This window comes from Lepidochelys olivacea (assembly GCF_965140295.1).
Source record: "Lepidochelys olivacea isolate rLepOli2 genome assembly, chromosome: 1".
NCBI classification, from domain to species: Eukaryota; Metazoa; Chordata; order Testudines; family Cheloniidae; genus Lepidochelys; species Lepidochelys olivacea.
Genome location: NC_140411.1, coordinates 161,911,717 through 161,930,416, shown reverse-complemented (window position 1 = coordinate 161,930,416; position 18,700 = coordinate 161,911,717). Strand labels below are relative to the sequence as shown.

Sequence of the window (18,700 nt, the reverse complement as noted above, 5' to 3'; positions counted from 1 at the left end):
ATTAATAATGTGTTTTGTGTGCATTAAATATTTATGTATGGTATAGCTCTCTGAAATTGACTGGGACCTATTAACATCTATTTACTAAGGTTTTACCTACAACAGCCCTGAGGTTTAACTTGGTGTATTGCTTTTCAAAAAGTCCTGAAAAGACAAAATGCTGGCCTGTGCTCCAGCAAAGAGTTAAGTTCAGGTGCAAGAAGGAGGAGAGTGCATGGTTATAAAAACTATTGGCTGAGTTATGCCCTGCCTCCCCTGTTACAGAAGGACTGGGCCTAGCCTATTTACTCCTTTTTCTACCCCAAGGTAGCTAATATCTCATAGACACACTAATAGAGAGATAGAACTATTATCTAACCTGAGTTGGAAAGTGTTCGTCAAAGAAGGAGGGGCTCTATTATTGACTACCCATGTAGCAGGGAGCAAAAAGGAAGTGGAAGTGTACTCGTTCTGATTGACTAGGAACCTAGTTGTGAAAGCACTCACTAGTTCTCAGCTTGGTTTGAATGCTTTCAACTAGAGCTCAAACGCCAATGAAAATACCTCAAAGGGCTCAACTTTTGGCATATTTAAATGAGTTAAAGGGTTAATTTTGAATGGGATCAATTTTTGATGCATTTTAGTAGTTTGCTAACTTGCAGCTGGGTGAGGGGAGGGATAGCTCAGTGGTTTGAGGATTGGCCTGCTAAACCCAGGGTTGTGAGTTCAATCATTGAGGGGGCCATTTAGGGATCTGGGGCAAAAATTGGGGATTGGTCCCCCTGTGAACAGGGGGTTGGACTAGATGACCTCCTGAGGTCCCTTCCAAACCAGATTTTCTATGATTCTTTTTTCATATGGGTAACCACTATGACATTAGAGCCCATGCCATTCCATATTTAGAGTTTCTCACAGAGATGGAGATAGAGGTTTTAATAGTTCACAGATGGTACTAAAAAAACAAAAACAAAAATAACCCCAAGATGAAAACACGGACATATGCCCATAAGCACATAATGCAAAAGAAGTAAAATCTCCATGCTACACTCTGCTAGTGAGGGACTCATTTGGAGATATCCAGAACTTCCCTGTAATATTTATTATATCTAGACTGGGATATTAAAACTTCTTTAGTTCCCCTCATGGTTGCACTTTATACTTGGGAGAGGAATTGTTTTTATGAAATCTCTGCAGAGCTATATATCTGTGCACTCCTATATACTTAACTGCTTCTTGCAAGCTGCTGATGTTTGCATGTTCACAAAAGCTTTTCCCCCTAGTTTTTTGAATAATTAGCAGTTAAGTTTCACACAATGAAACAAACCCACCTGCTGTTGACTCCATTCATCATCGTTGTTTATAATCCAAATATCCACGGGGGGTTGAGTTTTGTGGCCAGAACCTCGATTTGTGTAAACTGGCATAGCTATATATCAACTGATTTATACTTGCTGAGGACCTGGCCCACAGTGATCAAAAATGAAAATTCCCTCTAATATGGAACACTTTAAAAGAATGTAAGGTTGAACAACATAAAAATACATATATATCAGGCATCGGCAACAGGCGGCACGCAAGCCGATTTTTACTGGCACACTGCTGCCAGCCAGGGTCCCGGCCACTGGCCCCGGTCAGCCTGCTGCCTGCCTGGGTGAATGGAACCACAGGCTGGCAGCGGGCTGAGTGGGGCCGGTGGCTGGGACCCTGGCTGGCAGGAGCCGGCGGATGGAACCCCTGACCGGCAGTGGGCTGAGCCGCTCAGCCCACCGCTGGTCTGGCGTTCTGTCTGCCATCCCGCTCAGCCTGCTGACGGTGTGGGGTTCCGGCTGCCAGCCCCTTGCCAGCCGGGGTCCCGACCATCGGCCCCGCTCAGCCTGCTGCTGGCCTGGGATACCGGCAGCCAGCCCAGGGCTCTGCTCCTGGCCTGGGCTCAGCGCTCTGCAGCCCTTATAAAAAATTACATACAATTAGCTTAAAAACTTGAAAACTTAAAAACTTTGCATATTACAGTAATTGTTAAAAATGTATAATGTTAATAAATACACAGGATTGATGAAACAAAGTAGTTGTACTTATGTGCCTGTGCTTAATTTGTGTTTTCGATGATTTACTTTCTGAAAAAATCTCACATCTTGCACCCCCAGAAAGGACATCTTGCACCCCCAGGGTGTGTGTGTACCCCAGATTAAGAACCACTGCACTAAACTGATAAGATCTGCATTTTAATTTAATTTTAAATGAAGCTTCTTAAACATTTTAAAAACCTTGTTTACTTTACATACAACAATAGCTTAGTTATATAATATAGACTTATAGAGAGAGACATTCTAAAAAATGTTAAAATGTATTACTGGCATGCAAAACCTTAAATTAGAGTGAATAAATGAAGACTCGGCACACCACTTCCGAAAGGTAGCTGACCCCTGGTATATATTAAATGTCACTATCTAAAGAAGCCTTCACACTGAGAGAAAAACGGCAGTTATGACAAGGATATGCTGTTAAATTGATTACCTGCACATACAATGACACTTGTTAGCTTGCACATTATCGTCTGACAAGAGCATGATCATGTTCTTGCAGGTAACAACAAACTATCACTTCCAGTTGCGAACATTTTAGATCTGTTGTAAATCTAAAATTGTAATAAGCTCCCATGGCATAATGGAAAGAAACAGAACCTCGGGTATGGGCTAATTGTAACAGGGACACCTGTAACTGACCACAGCATCTTATGGCACAGCTGGATCATTTACTGTTTCTATGGAAATAATTTTTTCTGGTTACTTTGGGGCGGCCTTGACGTGGCATATAAAAATCACACAGCATCTCACAAAACCAGCAAGATGAAATGTTTCACTCATTATACATTAAAACGGTGCTTCTTAGGTCAGTTTAGGTCCAAAATTAAGGTTTCGTAAAACCAAGGTTTAGAAAAATATCAGATTAATAGAATTGTTTTCACAAACTATTATTTTCATTAAAATAAAACCAATATTTCGTATTTGGATTTGAACATTCCCTTGTAGTAGTGTTTGCAATCTAAACATTTCAGCAATGGGCTAGAGCATCGACTGAAAACAAACTATAAATGTAACCCCTGCTTTAAGTGCAAAACTCTGCCTTCATTATGGAGTTACATCCATTACCTCCATGGTATATAAGACACTGGGCTGTTTAATTTTATTTGCAGCTGAGAGATATACAAAGAAAGTAAACAACCAGAATTAGTAATGAAAAGTAAAGATTTTATAAATATTTCATTTTTAATAATTTAAGTTGTTGCTAATAAAGAAGGGCATTCTTTTAGGCATACACATTAGATATAAAAACATGGGATTTTTTAACCTGACAGAACGTGAAAGAGAAAACAAACTACACTGTAAACCAAAGCAGTCTAGAATAAGTACTTGTGAAAAACCCATTATAAACTTTCAAATGAAAAAAATAAAAATGAAGCATCATTTGAGAACAAGATGAAAACTGTTCACAATTCTGCTGTTTGAATTATATAGTAGCTGCAGAAGCAATCTCCAACTCTTTTACGCCCATTAAATTAAATATAATGTTCAGGTCTATCACACTCTGTTTAAACTGAAATTTTCCACACTAAAGCTGGCTGGAAAAGAGGATTGGATCAAAACAGCTGCAAGATTTAAGCATTAAAATTACTTCAATATAGTTTCCAGTTTGATACAAAACCAGTAGAGTCACTGATCTAATACTGTTCTAGTTCAATATTAATGCAGCAGCCAGGTTATACAAATTGTAAAAATGAACCTCACTCTGTAAACCAATTAAGGAAATGACACAAGCCAGTGATTTAAACTCTGTAATGAGTCCCTATTAAATGTGGAATTAAGTGGTTTGCAGAACATTAGCTTGTCAAGGCTCAAAGATAGCTAAACCCCTGATATCTCAAAAAAGAAAAGCTGAGAGAAGATGTTGAACATTTCTTTTCATCACTGATGTGCTGCCCCTGTGACAAGATGCAGACTGCATGGATCTGAATTTTGCTAAGGTGCTCCCAGTTTACCAACAGCACAATAAAACATAAATACTTATCCCAAGCATAGAGAAAAACATCATAAAATAAGATGTTAGATGCCATTCCTGCAAAGTTGATCCAAGGGAGTAACTTTGGAATCAGGAGATGTGTAAGGGTTCTGCCACATAGTATGTATTAAGAGACTTGTTGGGTGAAGATTTAAAAAACATGGTAAAAATCTATGCACAAACATTCCACCTGCTCCATTATTTTCATGCCTGTTTTGATTAGCTTACTCAACTAGTTTTCTCAGCACTGGTCCCAGGTCCATTTAACTCTTTTACGGAGTCAAGTTGATGATTTGAATCAGTCTTGGAACTGCTTCTAGCAAACAAAACCTTGATTGAAAATATTCTCTATTGCATTTTAAGCCACATGATGCAAATATTCAACTGAAAAAGCATCCCCCTCCATCTGGTCACCCCATCTCAAAAAGCATATACTGGAAAACTGGAACTGGAAAAGTTACAGAGAAGGGCAACAAAAGTGATTAGCGGCATGGAACAGCTTCCTTATGAAGAGAGATTAAAAAGACTGGGACTGTTCAGTTTAGAAAAGAGAAAAGGGGGGATAGGATAGAGGTCTATAAAACCATGACTGGTGTGGAGAAAGTGAATAGGGAAGTGTTATTTACCCCTTCACATAACAATGAACCAGTGGTCAGCCAATGAAATTAATAGGCAGCAGGTTTACAATAAACATAAGGAAGTACTTCTTCATGTGACACACAGTCAACCTGTGGAACTCGTTGCCAGGGGATGTTGTGAAAGCTAAAAGTATAACTGAGTTCAAAAAGGAATTAGATAAATTCATGGAGGATGCGTCCATCAATGGTTATTGGCCAAGATGGTCAGGGATGCAATCCCATGCTCCAGGTGTCCCTAAACCTCTGACTGCCTGAAGCTGGAACTGGACAACAGAGGATGGATCACTAGATAATTGTCCTGTTCTGTTCGTTCCCTCTGAAGCATCTGGCACCAGTCACTGTTGGAAGACAGGATACTAGGCTAGACTGACCACTGATCTGACACAGTATGGACATTCTTATGTTCTTATATCATCCATTTCACTTTTTAGTCAGAATCCTGGGACCGCTGCTGAATGTCCTCTTGCAACATTTGTGCAGATTGAAGAGCATAGAATTAGTACTGCAAATCCAAGGATATTAAACAAGCACTGTGAAGAACTGGGTAGTGCTCTCTAGGATATGTCTAGCAGCTACTGAATCTTGATGGTAACTGGAGAGGGAATCCAGGTTCCTTCACAAAATAGAAAGGATGGGCCTGATTCTCCATTGCCTTACACCTCATGCAGGCATTCACATTTCTGCAAATTGGGTGACTAATACTTTTCTCTCACTTAGCCCAAGTGTGGGTGATTATCAGGTATAAGGCAATGGAGAATTTGGCCCAATTTTTGATGAAAAATGGAGTGACCATATAAGTGCAAATTTTTCACAGAGTTAAAAAAAGCAGAAAGAAACCCAATGCTATTCCAACCAGTTTAATCAGCTCTATAGAACTGTCACAATAAAGGGTAATCTCAAATCACACAACCTGCAACTACACAATTTATCAAACAGCATACAGGTTTTCAGTTTAGATGTGAACCTGAACCAAAACTCCAGATTCAAACACCCTGAATCTTTAAGGAAATTCAGCTTTGGTTCTGGAGCCAGACTTTGTGGCTTGGTCTCACCTCTAGTTTCAACCAGTGCAGAAATATAAGAGAGAGAAAAAAAGGGGACATAAAACATTCATTTTCTCAGGTCAATGCTATTCTGGAGTCAAGCCTCACAGTCATTAATAAATCTCCAATGGCTGAGTTCATATCAGGTTCAGGTACTGCTGCCAGCCACTTTTCAGCAGAAATTGAGTTTCAAAATAGATTTCCCCTCCATGTTGCACTCCAATCTTTGCCAGGTAGAAAACTGAGCCCCCAGCTTCAGCATCATTGAATTCATCACATACCCGTTCACATTTCTTTTGCCTGAGTTGCAGGGCTAACGTTTGAAAAGAAAGAATGAACCCTTTGAACTTTATTACTGCATACTTCATTTCCCACCCCCACCCCCATTGCGCTGAGTAGCTTATTTTTATCCATACTGCATGAGTCTGGAAAATAAGATTTGTGCCCAGGCCATTCTCTTAACTTTCACCTCCTGCTTGGGATCATAAAGCAGCACTCCACATGCTGCAATTAATCTTCAACGTCTGCTTGAGGGGCTTTATGAGCAATTATTTCATAGAAGTGATTGCATTCTGCATCTCATGGGCTTGTCCTCACTTAGAAATTTTGCTGCTTTAACTATGCTGCTATACTTAATGTGGCAAAAGTTATATTGGTATAGCTTATTGTGGTTTGGTAAGTGGAAGAAGATATACTGGTATAAGATACCTTTATACTAGTATAACTGCATCTTCACTAGGTCTTTTACTGGCAAAGTTATGTTTCCAAAACAATCATATTGATAACTAATATCGTTATGCCAGAGTAGACTAGACCTCAGTCTTCTGGTAGGCATGGCTAGCATTGAATAAATTAGAAACTAAAGACCTTATAAAAGTTGTTATTGACAAAGAGCATGTAAGAGAATTCTTGGACAATGTAAACTTATTTAAATCAGAGGGTGTGGATAATATTCATACTAAAATCTATGTTGTGAGTAGTTCTTCATATGGCCACACAAAGGATAGAGGACAGCTAGGATTCCATCCCTCAGACAGCCATCACACTGGGTGCTGTGGGGAGTGCTAAGGCTTTTTGCCTGACATAATCCTCCAGGAACAAGTCACCAAGGAGGGGTGGGGAGTAGGCAGAGCCATAATTCCTCCCCCGTGCCGCCAAGTGACACTAAATCTATTTCATTTTATTAGCCTCATCAACAGAAGTCATATTACAAGATTTAAAATGATAATAACAGAAATGTATTTTTAATAAACTCCATGACTGGTATGTTTATTGCAGTTAGAATAATGGTTGTGATAACTCAATTTTGTGTTAATACAGTATTTTCAAAGCAGAAAATAGCAACATTATGAGAAAACTTCAACTATGTCATGGGGTTTTCTACCTACTGCTGTGACGCCTCCCTGTGGCTGCACCTGGGGATTAGCTCTCAGCCAGTCTGATGCCCCCTCCTTCAGTTCTTGCTCCCCTGCCATCTAGAATCAACTGCTTCCTTTTCATGGCTTGGCCTCCAGCCAGGTCACTATTGTTTTCCCCCTCCAGGGTATCAAAGTCTCACTGGACGATCTGTCTCAGGCAGTCTTCTGTTCCACAGGCCAGACTATGCCAATTCCCCAGGGGATGGTAGGGGAACCCAGGGCTGCCCTCTGCTCTGCATTTCAGCTTAGGGACCCTATGTCTAGCAACCATGGTCTAAGCCAGGGGTTCTCAAACTGGGGGTCAGGACCCCTTAGGGGCTCATGAGGGTATTACACCGGGGTCGCAAGCTGTCAGCCTCCACCCCAAACCCCGCTTTGCCTCCAGCATTTATAATGGTGTTAAATATATTAAAACGTGGTTTTAATTTATAAGGGGGGGGGTCACACTCAGAGGCTTGCTGTGTGAAAGGGGTCACCAGTACAAAAGTTTAAGAACCACTGGTCTAAGCAATCCCAAACCCTGCCACTGTTTCTCTGGGCTCTTTCCTACTTTCCTTTCTCTGTCTTCTGGCCCATGCCTGAGTTACCACTGGAACCTCTGCCATTCACTGCGGCTACTTCACCCTCTCTTGGGCTCTTGCCAAAGTCTGTTTTCTCAGGCCGGATCCCAGAGTTTATTCCCCCCAGGACTCCTCCTTGTCTCTTGCCAACTCCCCTTCTCTCTAGGGTGTGACAGTAGAGTTCCTTCCTACAGTCCCCTCTTACCACCAACTTCTTCTCTTTGTAAACCCAGCTCAGCTCCTCTCCAAGCTGGGCTTCATCAGCCATTAGGCCCAATCAGCCCTGATTCTCCTCCAGGTGCAGCCTGTCACAGGGTAATTGGCCCTTTTAACCTGCTCAGGCCTCGTGTGATGTAAACATCCCCTCACAAACTTACATTTACCTTCTCTTCTCTTCCATTTAAAAAAAACATTGAGAAGGCAGTGAAAGACAAGAACAGGGCATGTTCATAGATCAAATTCATAGATTCCAATGCCAGAAGGGACCACTGTGATCATATAGTCTGACCTCCTGTATAGAACCTCCAGGCCGTAGCATTTCCCCAAAATAATTCTTAGAGCATATATTTTAGAAAAACATCTGATCTTGATTTAAAAATAGACAGTGAGGCAGAAGTCACCATGGCCCTTGGTAAACTGCTTCAGTGGTTAATCAAAAATGTATGCCTTACTTCCAGTCTGAATGTGTTTAGCTTCAACTTCCCAAACCCATTTTTTCAAAGCAGGTGTTGAGTGACAGCCCTGGAGAATGAAGGACTAACACTTTATCAGTTCCCCAGGTAGACCACAGGCATGAGCAGTGGAAATTGCCTAACACTGATGTGCTAATATGCCTCAGTCCTGACCCAAAGGACTAGGGCTTGTGCTGAAATGATAGTTCAGTCTCCATAACTGGTTCAATCACAGTTGAGACTGCTAGATAGTGGCAATGGGGGTGCAATCTGTGATGTGGACACCTGTCCACTAAGAACCGCACTAAGCCCATCAACTCTTCTCACCTAGATGACTGGATCACCATGAAATGTTAATTGATTGAGGCACCTACTAGCTGAGCTAGTCTGACATTGTTGATCAAGAGGTTAAAAATCTCTATATTTTCAATTTCCAATTGCTTTCGTTTGATTTATCCATTGTTCTCTTGAAATTAGGTGAACTCCCAGACTTCCAGGAGCTTTGAAGTTGAGGATGATATTAAGTTCAATGCTAACAATATCTTGGCATCATATTTCAGGTATTACTTGTTTTTAACACTTTGAAGATGATGGGTATTGGGGGTCTGTGACACAGTGGCTGTTGGTTCACTACTTTGTGTCAGCAACTTCTGTCAGGCCTGACATCTAACCACACCTAATACACTGTTGTCATGATGTGTACCCAAACAGATAGCATGTCATATAACATTGAAAAACTAGTAACTCACTGATCATTAATATTCTTGTATGGTGTATTTATGAGGTGCATACGAAAAATTATGGATTCATGCTAGAATTATGTTCTTAAAATGTGTTTCGTAAGCAGTGCATAAGCCCAGTCTGCTCTAGACAATGGAACATGTATTTGCTTGTTGTCAGGCAGAGACAATGAAGGCACATTTAAATAAAAGATAAAGGCATCAACCTAGCGAGTGTGGGATACTACCTCTTGCAGGAGTCTGAACCTCAGATGATAAGCAATTGACCGACTGACCGTACACAATATTACTGCATTATAAAAGTGCATCATGTAAGGTTTTTTATGAAAGCTAATGACACACTGGTGATTAATATCATGGTAAAATTTATGTACTAGTACTAGATGAGGAATTATAAATACTCACTGATATTATGCTTTAAAGTCTGTGATCACACAAAGGGAGGAACAGGTTTTCTTCCAGACAGGAGATAAGGCAGTTATCTACCTATCTCCAATGAAATTAAGCCAGGCATGATCAAAAACAAAGGTAGCCCCCATTGGAAGGTAGGGAAGAACAGTATAAGGTCATCCTGAGTCTGGGGACAAAACAGTAAGTTTGGGAAGATATAAGGTGAGAGACAAAGCCATCTTGTTCTCCATCCCTGGACAGATACAAAATGCCAGAGCTCATGCAAGCTGAGAAAGATGGGGGCTGAAGTCTCTGGGAACTGAATATCGGTGAGAAACCTGTTTAGGCAAAGACCTTTCACCTAGGAAAACAAGGGGAATGATCAACTTGTACTTCTGTGAAAGGTCTTGACTGACAGAAACTCAGCCAGGGGTGGAAGGAAAAAGATTGGTGAGAAATCTACCAAGGTTGTAACTTGTCAAGTTAGGTCTTACCCACTATTTTTATTTGCTTGAAACCATTTTGTCTTTATCCCTTGTACTTGACCTCACTTAAAACTGGTCTCTTTTTGTTAATAAACTTATTTTGCTTTTAATCTAAACCAACCCAGTGAAACTGCTCAGCTCAGCTGTGTTTGAACTGAAGTGTTTGCTAACTCTAGTTAAAGTAATAAACTGTGATTTTGTCTCTCTGAAGAAGCAACAAACCTTACTAATTCTCTGAGTGTTCCAGCAGAGGGCTGAGACTTCAGTGAAGACGGTTTGGGGGAAATTCTTGACTGGGGGTGTGTTGGGGTCCACTTGGGTAATAGTAACTAAGGTTGGTGGAGACAAGAGTATGGCTGAGGTGTAACGAACAGGCTGCTGGAGTCAGAGTTGTTGAACCAGGGCTGCTTAACACACAGACACTCAGTGCATACTTGTATGTTGGCTGGGAGTGTCCAGACAGGAAACTACAGCAGCAGAACATTTAAAGAAACTCAAGGTTACAGGAAGAGCAGTGACACAACCTCTCACTGGTTTGGGTTGCACCCCAAAACATGACAGGCCTCCTCATTATGAAGGGCCCATTTTGCACACAAAGTTCAAAATACTATCATACTGTCTCTCATAGCCCCTTGTTCTTTTAACCTTCATTCTAGCACATGATGCCATCACAGTGGCATACTGTGCAGTATGACCATCACCACCAGTGCAAGATGACCTAGACTCAGAGACCCAGTTAGATATTGAACAGTCAGCAAGGTTTGCAAAATCTGTAGGCTGCTCTGTGCCTGCAAAACTGTAAAAAGTCAAGGTATCATGATGCAATGATTAACAAGAAGATTCTATGAATATCACTCTTGATCCATCCAGGAGGTGGATCAGAAAACATGCTCTTTCATTTTGAAACTTAGGGAGAAGGAGATACAGTGCAGCAATTTTATTTTGATCAATGGTCTAAAATGTCCAATTGACCATTATTAAGAGGTAAAAGAAAAAAAACAACACCGTGTTAATGTTGACATAAAAGCAAAACCAGCAAATAATCTGAAGTCTCCAAAAAAAACTGTATGTGGGGTTTGGAAAGATTAGCAAAAATGCTTTTAGAATTCCACCTTTAGAACTCTGCAAGTGAGAATTCATAAACCATTTTAGTTCTCTGTTCCATCGCCTGCAGCTGTGATTTCTAAAAAAAAAATATTTAGAAAAGCACAACTACTGGAATATTTAGTAATGCAACCCCTCCAAAGGTACCTTATAAATATGCTTTGTTGGAATATGTTCTACTGATATAAGTGAAAATGATGGAACGCTTGTGATGTGATGGAGAGAGAGACATATTGTAGCAGAATATGCTTGACAGTCTGTGTTGTTTTAGAATAATTTAGCTGAATATTTAAGTGATGCTGCATGTCTCTAATTTAGTATAAAAAGTATTCTTGTTTTCAGCTTTGTCAGTTTGTTTTATTAGGTCCTATCATTTTCTTTTTCTTTTAAATGATTCTTATTGCAGTTACATTGACTAAATGTTAAATTCATGATTTCATAGCTTCATGTACCTGACTCTCTTCATTGTGTAGACTAAACATCATGAATAACATAGGAGCAGAAATCCAGGTAAACTAGAAGCCAATTCTAAATATGCCACTTTCAAATAAGCATGAGCATCAGAAAACAGGGGATCAGAAACACAGTTGACTGGGAGAGAAAAAACGGTCACGGTCTCTAATTTCATTCCAAAGGACTGAAAGGTTTACAGTGGATTGGAATAAGTAGAGGTCTTCTATCATATATTACTAATTACACAATTAGAGTTGCATTTAAAGTGTAGAGGTTCTGGAAGGGCAGTCCCAATTCCCAGCACTAGTGCTGTAAAAGTTCACATTTTAAGCCTGCCTGGATATATGATGAGCCATCCAAATTGAATTCCAATGTAAAATGCCAACCTGGCATGGTTATTTGCAGCTGTCATTTATAAGGATAAGTAAATATTCAAATATTTGGATTGAGATGACACTTTCTGAATGAAGCTGAGCTGGAGGGGAATAAGGAATGATCCTATTATTCAGATCCCTGAATAAAGACCTCATCAAAACTGAAAATGGGCTACCCTGCCTTTCTCCCTCCCTTCTTTTAAATGGGCACCCAAACTCTCCACTGCTCACCATTAGCCATTTTCAGTGGCTCAACCTAATGGCTCAAATGCTACTTGTTGGATGAGTCAGCCACTCTGACTAAAGGGCTTAATCCTGCAAGGTGCTGAGCACTACTGTGAGATGCTATGTCCCCACAAAATCAATGAAATTAATAAGAATAGAGGGTGCTCAGCATCACACAGGAGCATGCAGCAGTTTGCATGATTGAGTCCTAAGGTTTCAGAGTTTTGTCTACATTAATGGGAGCAACAGACCGAGGAATGGTTAGCTAACTACCTGAGTGGTCTGAATGTCAGCCCAAAATATCCCAAAATCTTTGACTCACTGACTTTGGCTAATATTCGTGCTATACAGCAGTTATCTTATGCACCTATCTCTCTCCATTACCTTCCTCTAATGAAAAGGAGCTCTTACCATCAGGCAGTTTAGCCTCAATATTTCCAGTCTTCGAAAATATCCAGTTGTTATAATCTGGTGTGGAATATCTTGTAAATTCTAAATACATTCTATTTTTAATCGCAAACTCTCTTGGGATTATTTTTGAACAATAGCGATTATTTATGCAGATCCCTACAACCATAAATTGGCAGCAGAGGGGCTATAGAAGTTTGATTGAAAGGTGAGATCAGAAATTAATAAAAAGGAGGCATAGGTTAAAGAAAATGATGTAATACAAGAGACAGAGGAAAAGAAAAATACATTGTCAAGGTATGCACCTTCAAACGTTTTCATCAAGCAAATCTAAACATTTTATCATTTTTATTTCTTCATCATGCTACCAGATTCTCAATGATGTCTTTAAGTAATTATATTTCAATTATTATTAACTTCCTCAGAATTTCTAAAAATTAAATGATTAAAAATAATGCCACTTGAGTCATCCATCAACAGTGTGGACACTGGGAATCTTAATCTATCTTCTAGCATTCAAGAATCAACTCCCTTATAATTCCATATGTTGTCTAAGTCTTTTAAGTTATAAAGTATCATTGAAAGCTCATGTTAAGAAACATTTATTATCAATGAGCCATAATTAAGGCTCAGAGTCTGTGATGGAAGTCACGGCTTCCATGACTTTCCAGGATGTTGTATGACTTCTGCTGCAGCCGGTGTGTCTGGCCCCAGGGTCATCCGAGCAGCTCGGGCAGCCCCTGGGCCAGTCTTGGACACCACCACCCCCACCTCGCACCAGCGGGGATCTTGGGCTGCTGAGCTCCCCTCATGGCTCCCAGCACCAGCGGGGGGCCCAGGCCATGCACTGCCACTCCCTCAGAGCACCAGCAGTGCCCCGGGCTGCCCCCCCAAGCACCTGCGGCACGCCTGGGCCACCCCCTGCCCCAGAGCACCCAAGATTTAGTCAGGGTTATATAGTACAAGTCATGGACAGGTCATGGGCTGTGAATTTTTGTTTACTGCCCGTGACCTGTCCATGACTTTTATTAAAAATATCCGTGACTAAAATATAGCCTTAGCCATAATCATGTTGGGCCACTGGAACTTGCATCACTATTCCAAGTTATTAAATCTAATTGTTAGGATATAGATATTCAGGCCTGTCTGTAAAGGCCTGTACTCTAAGAATTTAGGTGTATTCTTATCACTTGGCTAGTTAGAGGTATAAAAGAAAGAATCAAAATCACTGTCTGCCAGTGTAAGGTCCTTCTCTTACTGTGACAGTCTGAGGCCCTGTTCTTAGGCTAAGGCCTTTGGCTAAGCAGCAGAGGCAGCCATAAGCTGGGAAGTGACCGGTCACATCCTCACATTCCAAACTAGTCACATTGAAAGAAGGTGCTATTGGGCTGTTAGGAATACAATCCTGTCCTGATAATGCCTATCACCTCCAGAGAAAGGGAAGTGCCTAAAAGGAAACTTAGTTTGATAGCATCCTGTCTGGCAAGAACTCATTTATCAATAGCTGGGATGTGAAATGCTCACTTCTGTATTGTTTTGTCATTATAGTTCCCACTTTGCTATTCTTTGTCTGTATAATCTCTGTCTAGTTCTGTGATTGTTCCTGTCTGCTGTATAATTAATTTTGCTGGGTGTAAACTAATTAAGGTGGTGGGATATAATTGGTTAAATAATCATGTTACAATATGTTAGGATTGGTTAGTTAAATTTCAGTAAAATGATTGGTTAAGAAGCTAAGATGATAAATGATAAAGCTAAATGATAGCTGAGAAGAACTCAAGTTTTACTATATAGTCTGCAGTCAATCAGGAAGTGGGTGGGTGGGTGAAATGGGAACAGGGAATGGGGGTGGGGGTGGGGAAATTGGAATCATGTTTTGCTAAAGGGGGAAATGGGAACAGGGACACAGGTAAGCCTCTGTGGTGTCAAAGCTGGGAAGGGGGACATTAAGGAAGGAAGGAAGGAAGGAAACTGGAATCATGCTTGCTGGAAGTTCACCCCAATAAACATCGAATTGTTTGCTCCTTTGGACTTCGGGTATTGTTGCTCTCTGTTCATGCGAGAAGAAGGACCAGGGAAGTAAGTGGGTAAAGGAATAAGCCCCCTAACACTAATTACCATGACACATGATATATTGCCTCTCCTTAATGCAAGAGGAAGCTAAAATTGAGGAAGAAAAAGGGTGTGAATTCAAATCAATTTAGCTGATGGCCTCAGGGCTGACTACAAATCTTTAATTCACTGGAGGGGAATTGCTGAGATCTTAAACCATGAAGCTTTCCAGCTCAAGCGTGGGGACTGAATTTTAGCACTGGCTGTCCTCAGGGAGCATGTACATTATTTAGAATACATTAGAACATTTAAAAATATTAAATAAGCATAAGTAATTTATTTGGAAAAATGAAAGGTGTTTACTTTTCTGTTTGCCTAAGGAATTTATAGAACATGTCTGTTGACTGACTGGAAGGGCCTGATTGTAATTTTCCTTCAACTGTGAAATGTGGATATTTCCCCTAAGCAAAGGGAGAAAAAAAATTACCTTTAATTCTTGTTTTCTGTCAATTCACATATCCCAAGTGATCATCACTCTTGGGATCTGTGTTTCCAGTGTGTAACCAGGTGGGAATCAGTCAATTTCTCCACTAAAGTATTTCCTCTACCCATCCCTCTTTCATCCTTTTGATTGGCTTGGTAATTCCCTGCCTATATTATTACAACTTCATTTAATCTTTTTCTGAGTCCTTTCACATTCTTCTTGTATACTTGTCCCACAAACCCCTCCTGACTTCCCTCCATGCTACTTCCTGCTCCTGGAGCAACCTGTTCAACACTATTTGTTATGCTTGTTTCTCTCTTCCTCCAAATTCCGTTTGTTCAATTAGTAATATTTATTATTTGTGTTAGGATAGCACCCACAATGTATGAGTTGCTTTCTAAACATATAGGGAGCCCCGACACCAACCCAGCCTAATGAGCAAACTTACTAAAAATGAAATTACAAATAAAATAAATAACCTCATAACGTTTCACTGTGTAAATCGTTCTTCACTTACGTCATCTCTCCCTGTGTCATGTCATGCATTGTCTAACCTAGACTGTAAACTCTTCAGAGAAGGGATTTTGACATATTTGCCTGCAGAACACCATGCATACCTATGAAGTGTATAAGTAAGTACATAGTATTAGGGTGTCACTAAAGATCGAATTTGTTGCCTTCCAGGAGCTGAACTAAAATGAATAGGCACCCATGAGGCATTATTAGTCACTACCAACTTGGGATGGACTTAAGTTAGTGACCTACCAGTGGAAGGCTCCATATCCCATTGTCAGTCAGGTATTCTGGAACAATTTGCGCAGTGGGGGTGCGAGAGCCATTGAACCAAACTGTAAACCCTGTATATGTTGGAAACTGCTTCAAGACCGGAGGTGCATCAGCACTCCTAGTTCCAACACCTATGCTGTCAGTTGCCCGAGGTAGCCTGTTCCCTTGATATTTTTTACATTTTTGTTTTTTCCAGTTTCAGATAGTTATAATTCCATAAGCATAGACATCAAGGGGATAGTACAACATCTCAACAACGTCCCTGAAAAGGTATTATGTCCGTCTGCAACCAATTTCAACGACATTTTGTGGCATTCCTTCGAGATCAGTGAAAGAGTATTACCATGCCATTGTTTTTAACTTGTCTGTATACAGGAGGATAAACTTACACTGAATATAACATCAGTTATGATAAAAAGTGATTCTTTACTCTGCGAATACTTACCTTAAATAGGAACATTTTCTTCCTTCATTACGATATATCTTGTTCCATCTATCATGTTATGCATGCAGTGAAATACTCACCCAAAGTACCAAAAAGTTAGCTAGTTAGCTCTGTGCTCTTACCTGGCCGATGTGCCTTTGGAACTGCCATGTTCATCACGCGCCCTCCGTCCTGAGGTTTGGGGGGTGAAGCAGTAAATCTGCAGATCCCCGATTCTGATGGTGTGCTTGAGGTCAGACTGTCTGTGTACTCATTAGTCCCTGCCGTTAGCTGTTCCGATGATGTGTCTGATATAAAGCATTCTGTAATTGTGAACTTGGCATGTCTCAGCTGCTCTTCCATCTTAGCATGTTCATATGCTCTCGCTAGCTCTTCGTACGTAGAGGAGGCACTTTCTGTGGAGACCATGCTGCTTCTTGCTCGATCTAAACATCCAAAAAGGATAAAAAAAAAAAGTGTGGTCATTTCAGTACCTAAATCATTAATATTAAAGGGTTTTTACTAGGGTGTAGTTTTCCTGACTGACTATGACAACTTCATCATGAATGAGGTCTCATTGTCTTACCAGCAGCATATGAATCAGAATTGACTTGTTTGCTTAGAAGCAGAAAAAAACTTTTATTCAGTGAGAAAAATGTGACTACTCTTCCCCCCCCCCCCTCGCACTTTTCCCCTTTGAAAAGTAAGTTTAGTGCTTTACATGTCAAAAGAAAAACAGAAGGCCACTGTTTATTCACAAAACAGACACAGCACTGCCATGGGCAGTTTCAATACAGTATCCTGTTAATGTGCCTCAGACATGTTTCAGAGGGCTCACCTCGAGTGGTGAAAGGATAGCTCTCTTTCTATATTCATTCACACCTTGGTCCTTCTGTTGAGAATGCCAACAAAGGTACAACAGAATGGCAATAATTCTGAGACCAACATCTGTTTTCTGGGAACCGGACTGAAACCACTAACTCATCTCACATAGAGCAAATGGCTTCATCAGAAGGTAACATCTTTTGGTCACTACCAGTCTGCTTGTATTCTGATGCCTGATTCATCACTAGTGAAGTCAATGGTAACTTCACCATTGACTTTAATGGACACAGGATTAAATCCTTTGTAATAAAGAAGTGTCTCTTTTCCCATTACCAATTCCTGGAGATATCAACTTCCCTTGAACAAGCATCTTTGTTCTTGAAGATTTAATTAGTCACTTGTTTATGGTAAAGCATACTGCAAGTACAATGCCAAACCCTGAAAAGTGAAGCAGATGAGAGGTTTCTATTTAATTAAATGGAAAAGTCCCTGGAATGCTATACATTTCAGCTGTGGTGTGTCAGGAGAGAAGAGAAGTTTCACGAGGTCCTTGAGCAGGAACCATGTCATCTTCCAGGTTTTGTACAGTTCCATGCACATTACTGATACTCAATACATTAACAATAATATTAATAGTAGCTGCAACAACAACTAGTTCATAAAATGAGACTACTACAGTAACTAGATGCAACAGTTTGTTAATTGCAAGTCTTTATTTTTTATATCATATACTAGAGTCCTGGTATCAGTTTTTATTCCATAAGAAGAGCATTACACCTGTCAATTATAAAGAGGTAAATGCATTATTTTAATTCATAAGTACTTTTATTATATGACTTAATTTGATTAGGACCTTCAAGCTTACCTTGAATGATTAAAGCACTCTTGGACATGTCTCCACTAAGTTTAAAGCTACTGGCCCATAAATCTGGGACAATTCATGAAATGTCAACTCTGCCCCCATATGTCCCAAGTTGCCATGCTTTGCAAACCTGAGTCCGGAGCTTGAAAGCAGATGAAAATTGGTAGACCCTTCGTTCATTTCATTTGTGGATTCTTAGGCCAGCACTACATTAAAAAGTTAAGTGGATCCACCTATGTCACTCAGGAGTGTGAATAATCCACATCCCTGTGCAATGGAGTTAAGCTGACCTAATCCTCGGAGTAGACAGCAGTAGGTTGATGGAAGAATTCTTCCATTGATGGCCTCTCAAGGAGATGGATTAACTAGAGCGGGGTGGCCAACCCGTGGCTCCGGAGCCACATGCGGCTCTTCAGAAGTTAATATGCGGCTCCTTGTATAGGCACCAACTTGGGGGCTGGAGTTACAGGCGCCAACTTTCCAAGGTGCCGGGGGTGCTCACTGCTCAACCCCTGGCTCTGCCACAGGGCCTGCCCCCACTCCGCCCCTTCCTGCCCGCTCCCTTGAGCCTGAAGTGCCCTCACTTCTCTCCCCCTCCCTCCCCAGAGCCTCCTGCATGCCATAGAACAGCTGATCGGGAGGTGCGGGAAGGGAGCGGGAGTCACCAGTGGGTGGGAGACGCTGGGAGCAGGGCAGGTGGAGCTGATGGGGGGCTGCTGACGT

At 40.8% G+C, this 18,700-nt stretch overlaps 1 protein-coding gene across 1 annotated transcript in view; it reads right to left on the bottom strand.

Annotated features, from left to right (window-relative positions):
- The window catches only part of DSCAM (DS cell adhesion molecule), a 641,498-nt gene that overhangs the window by 12,933 nt on the left and 609,865 nt on the right, over positions 1–18,700 (bottom strand). Inside the window, exon 32 of the mRNA XM_084616971.1 lies at positions 16,434–16,736. Coding sequence (XP_084473097.1) covers positions 16,434–16,736 — 303 coding nt within the window. The remainder of the gene's footprint in view (positions 1–16,433; positions 16,737–18,700) is intronic.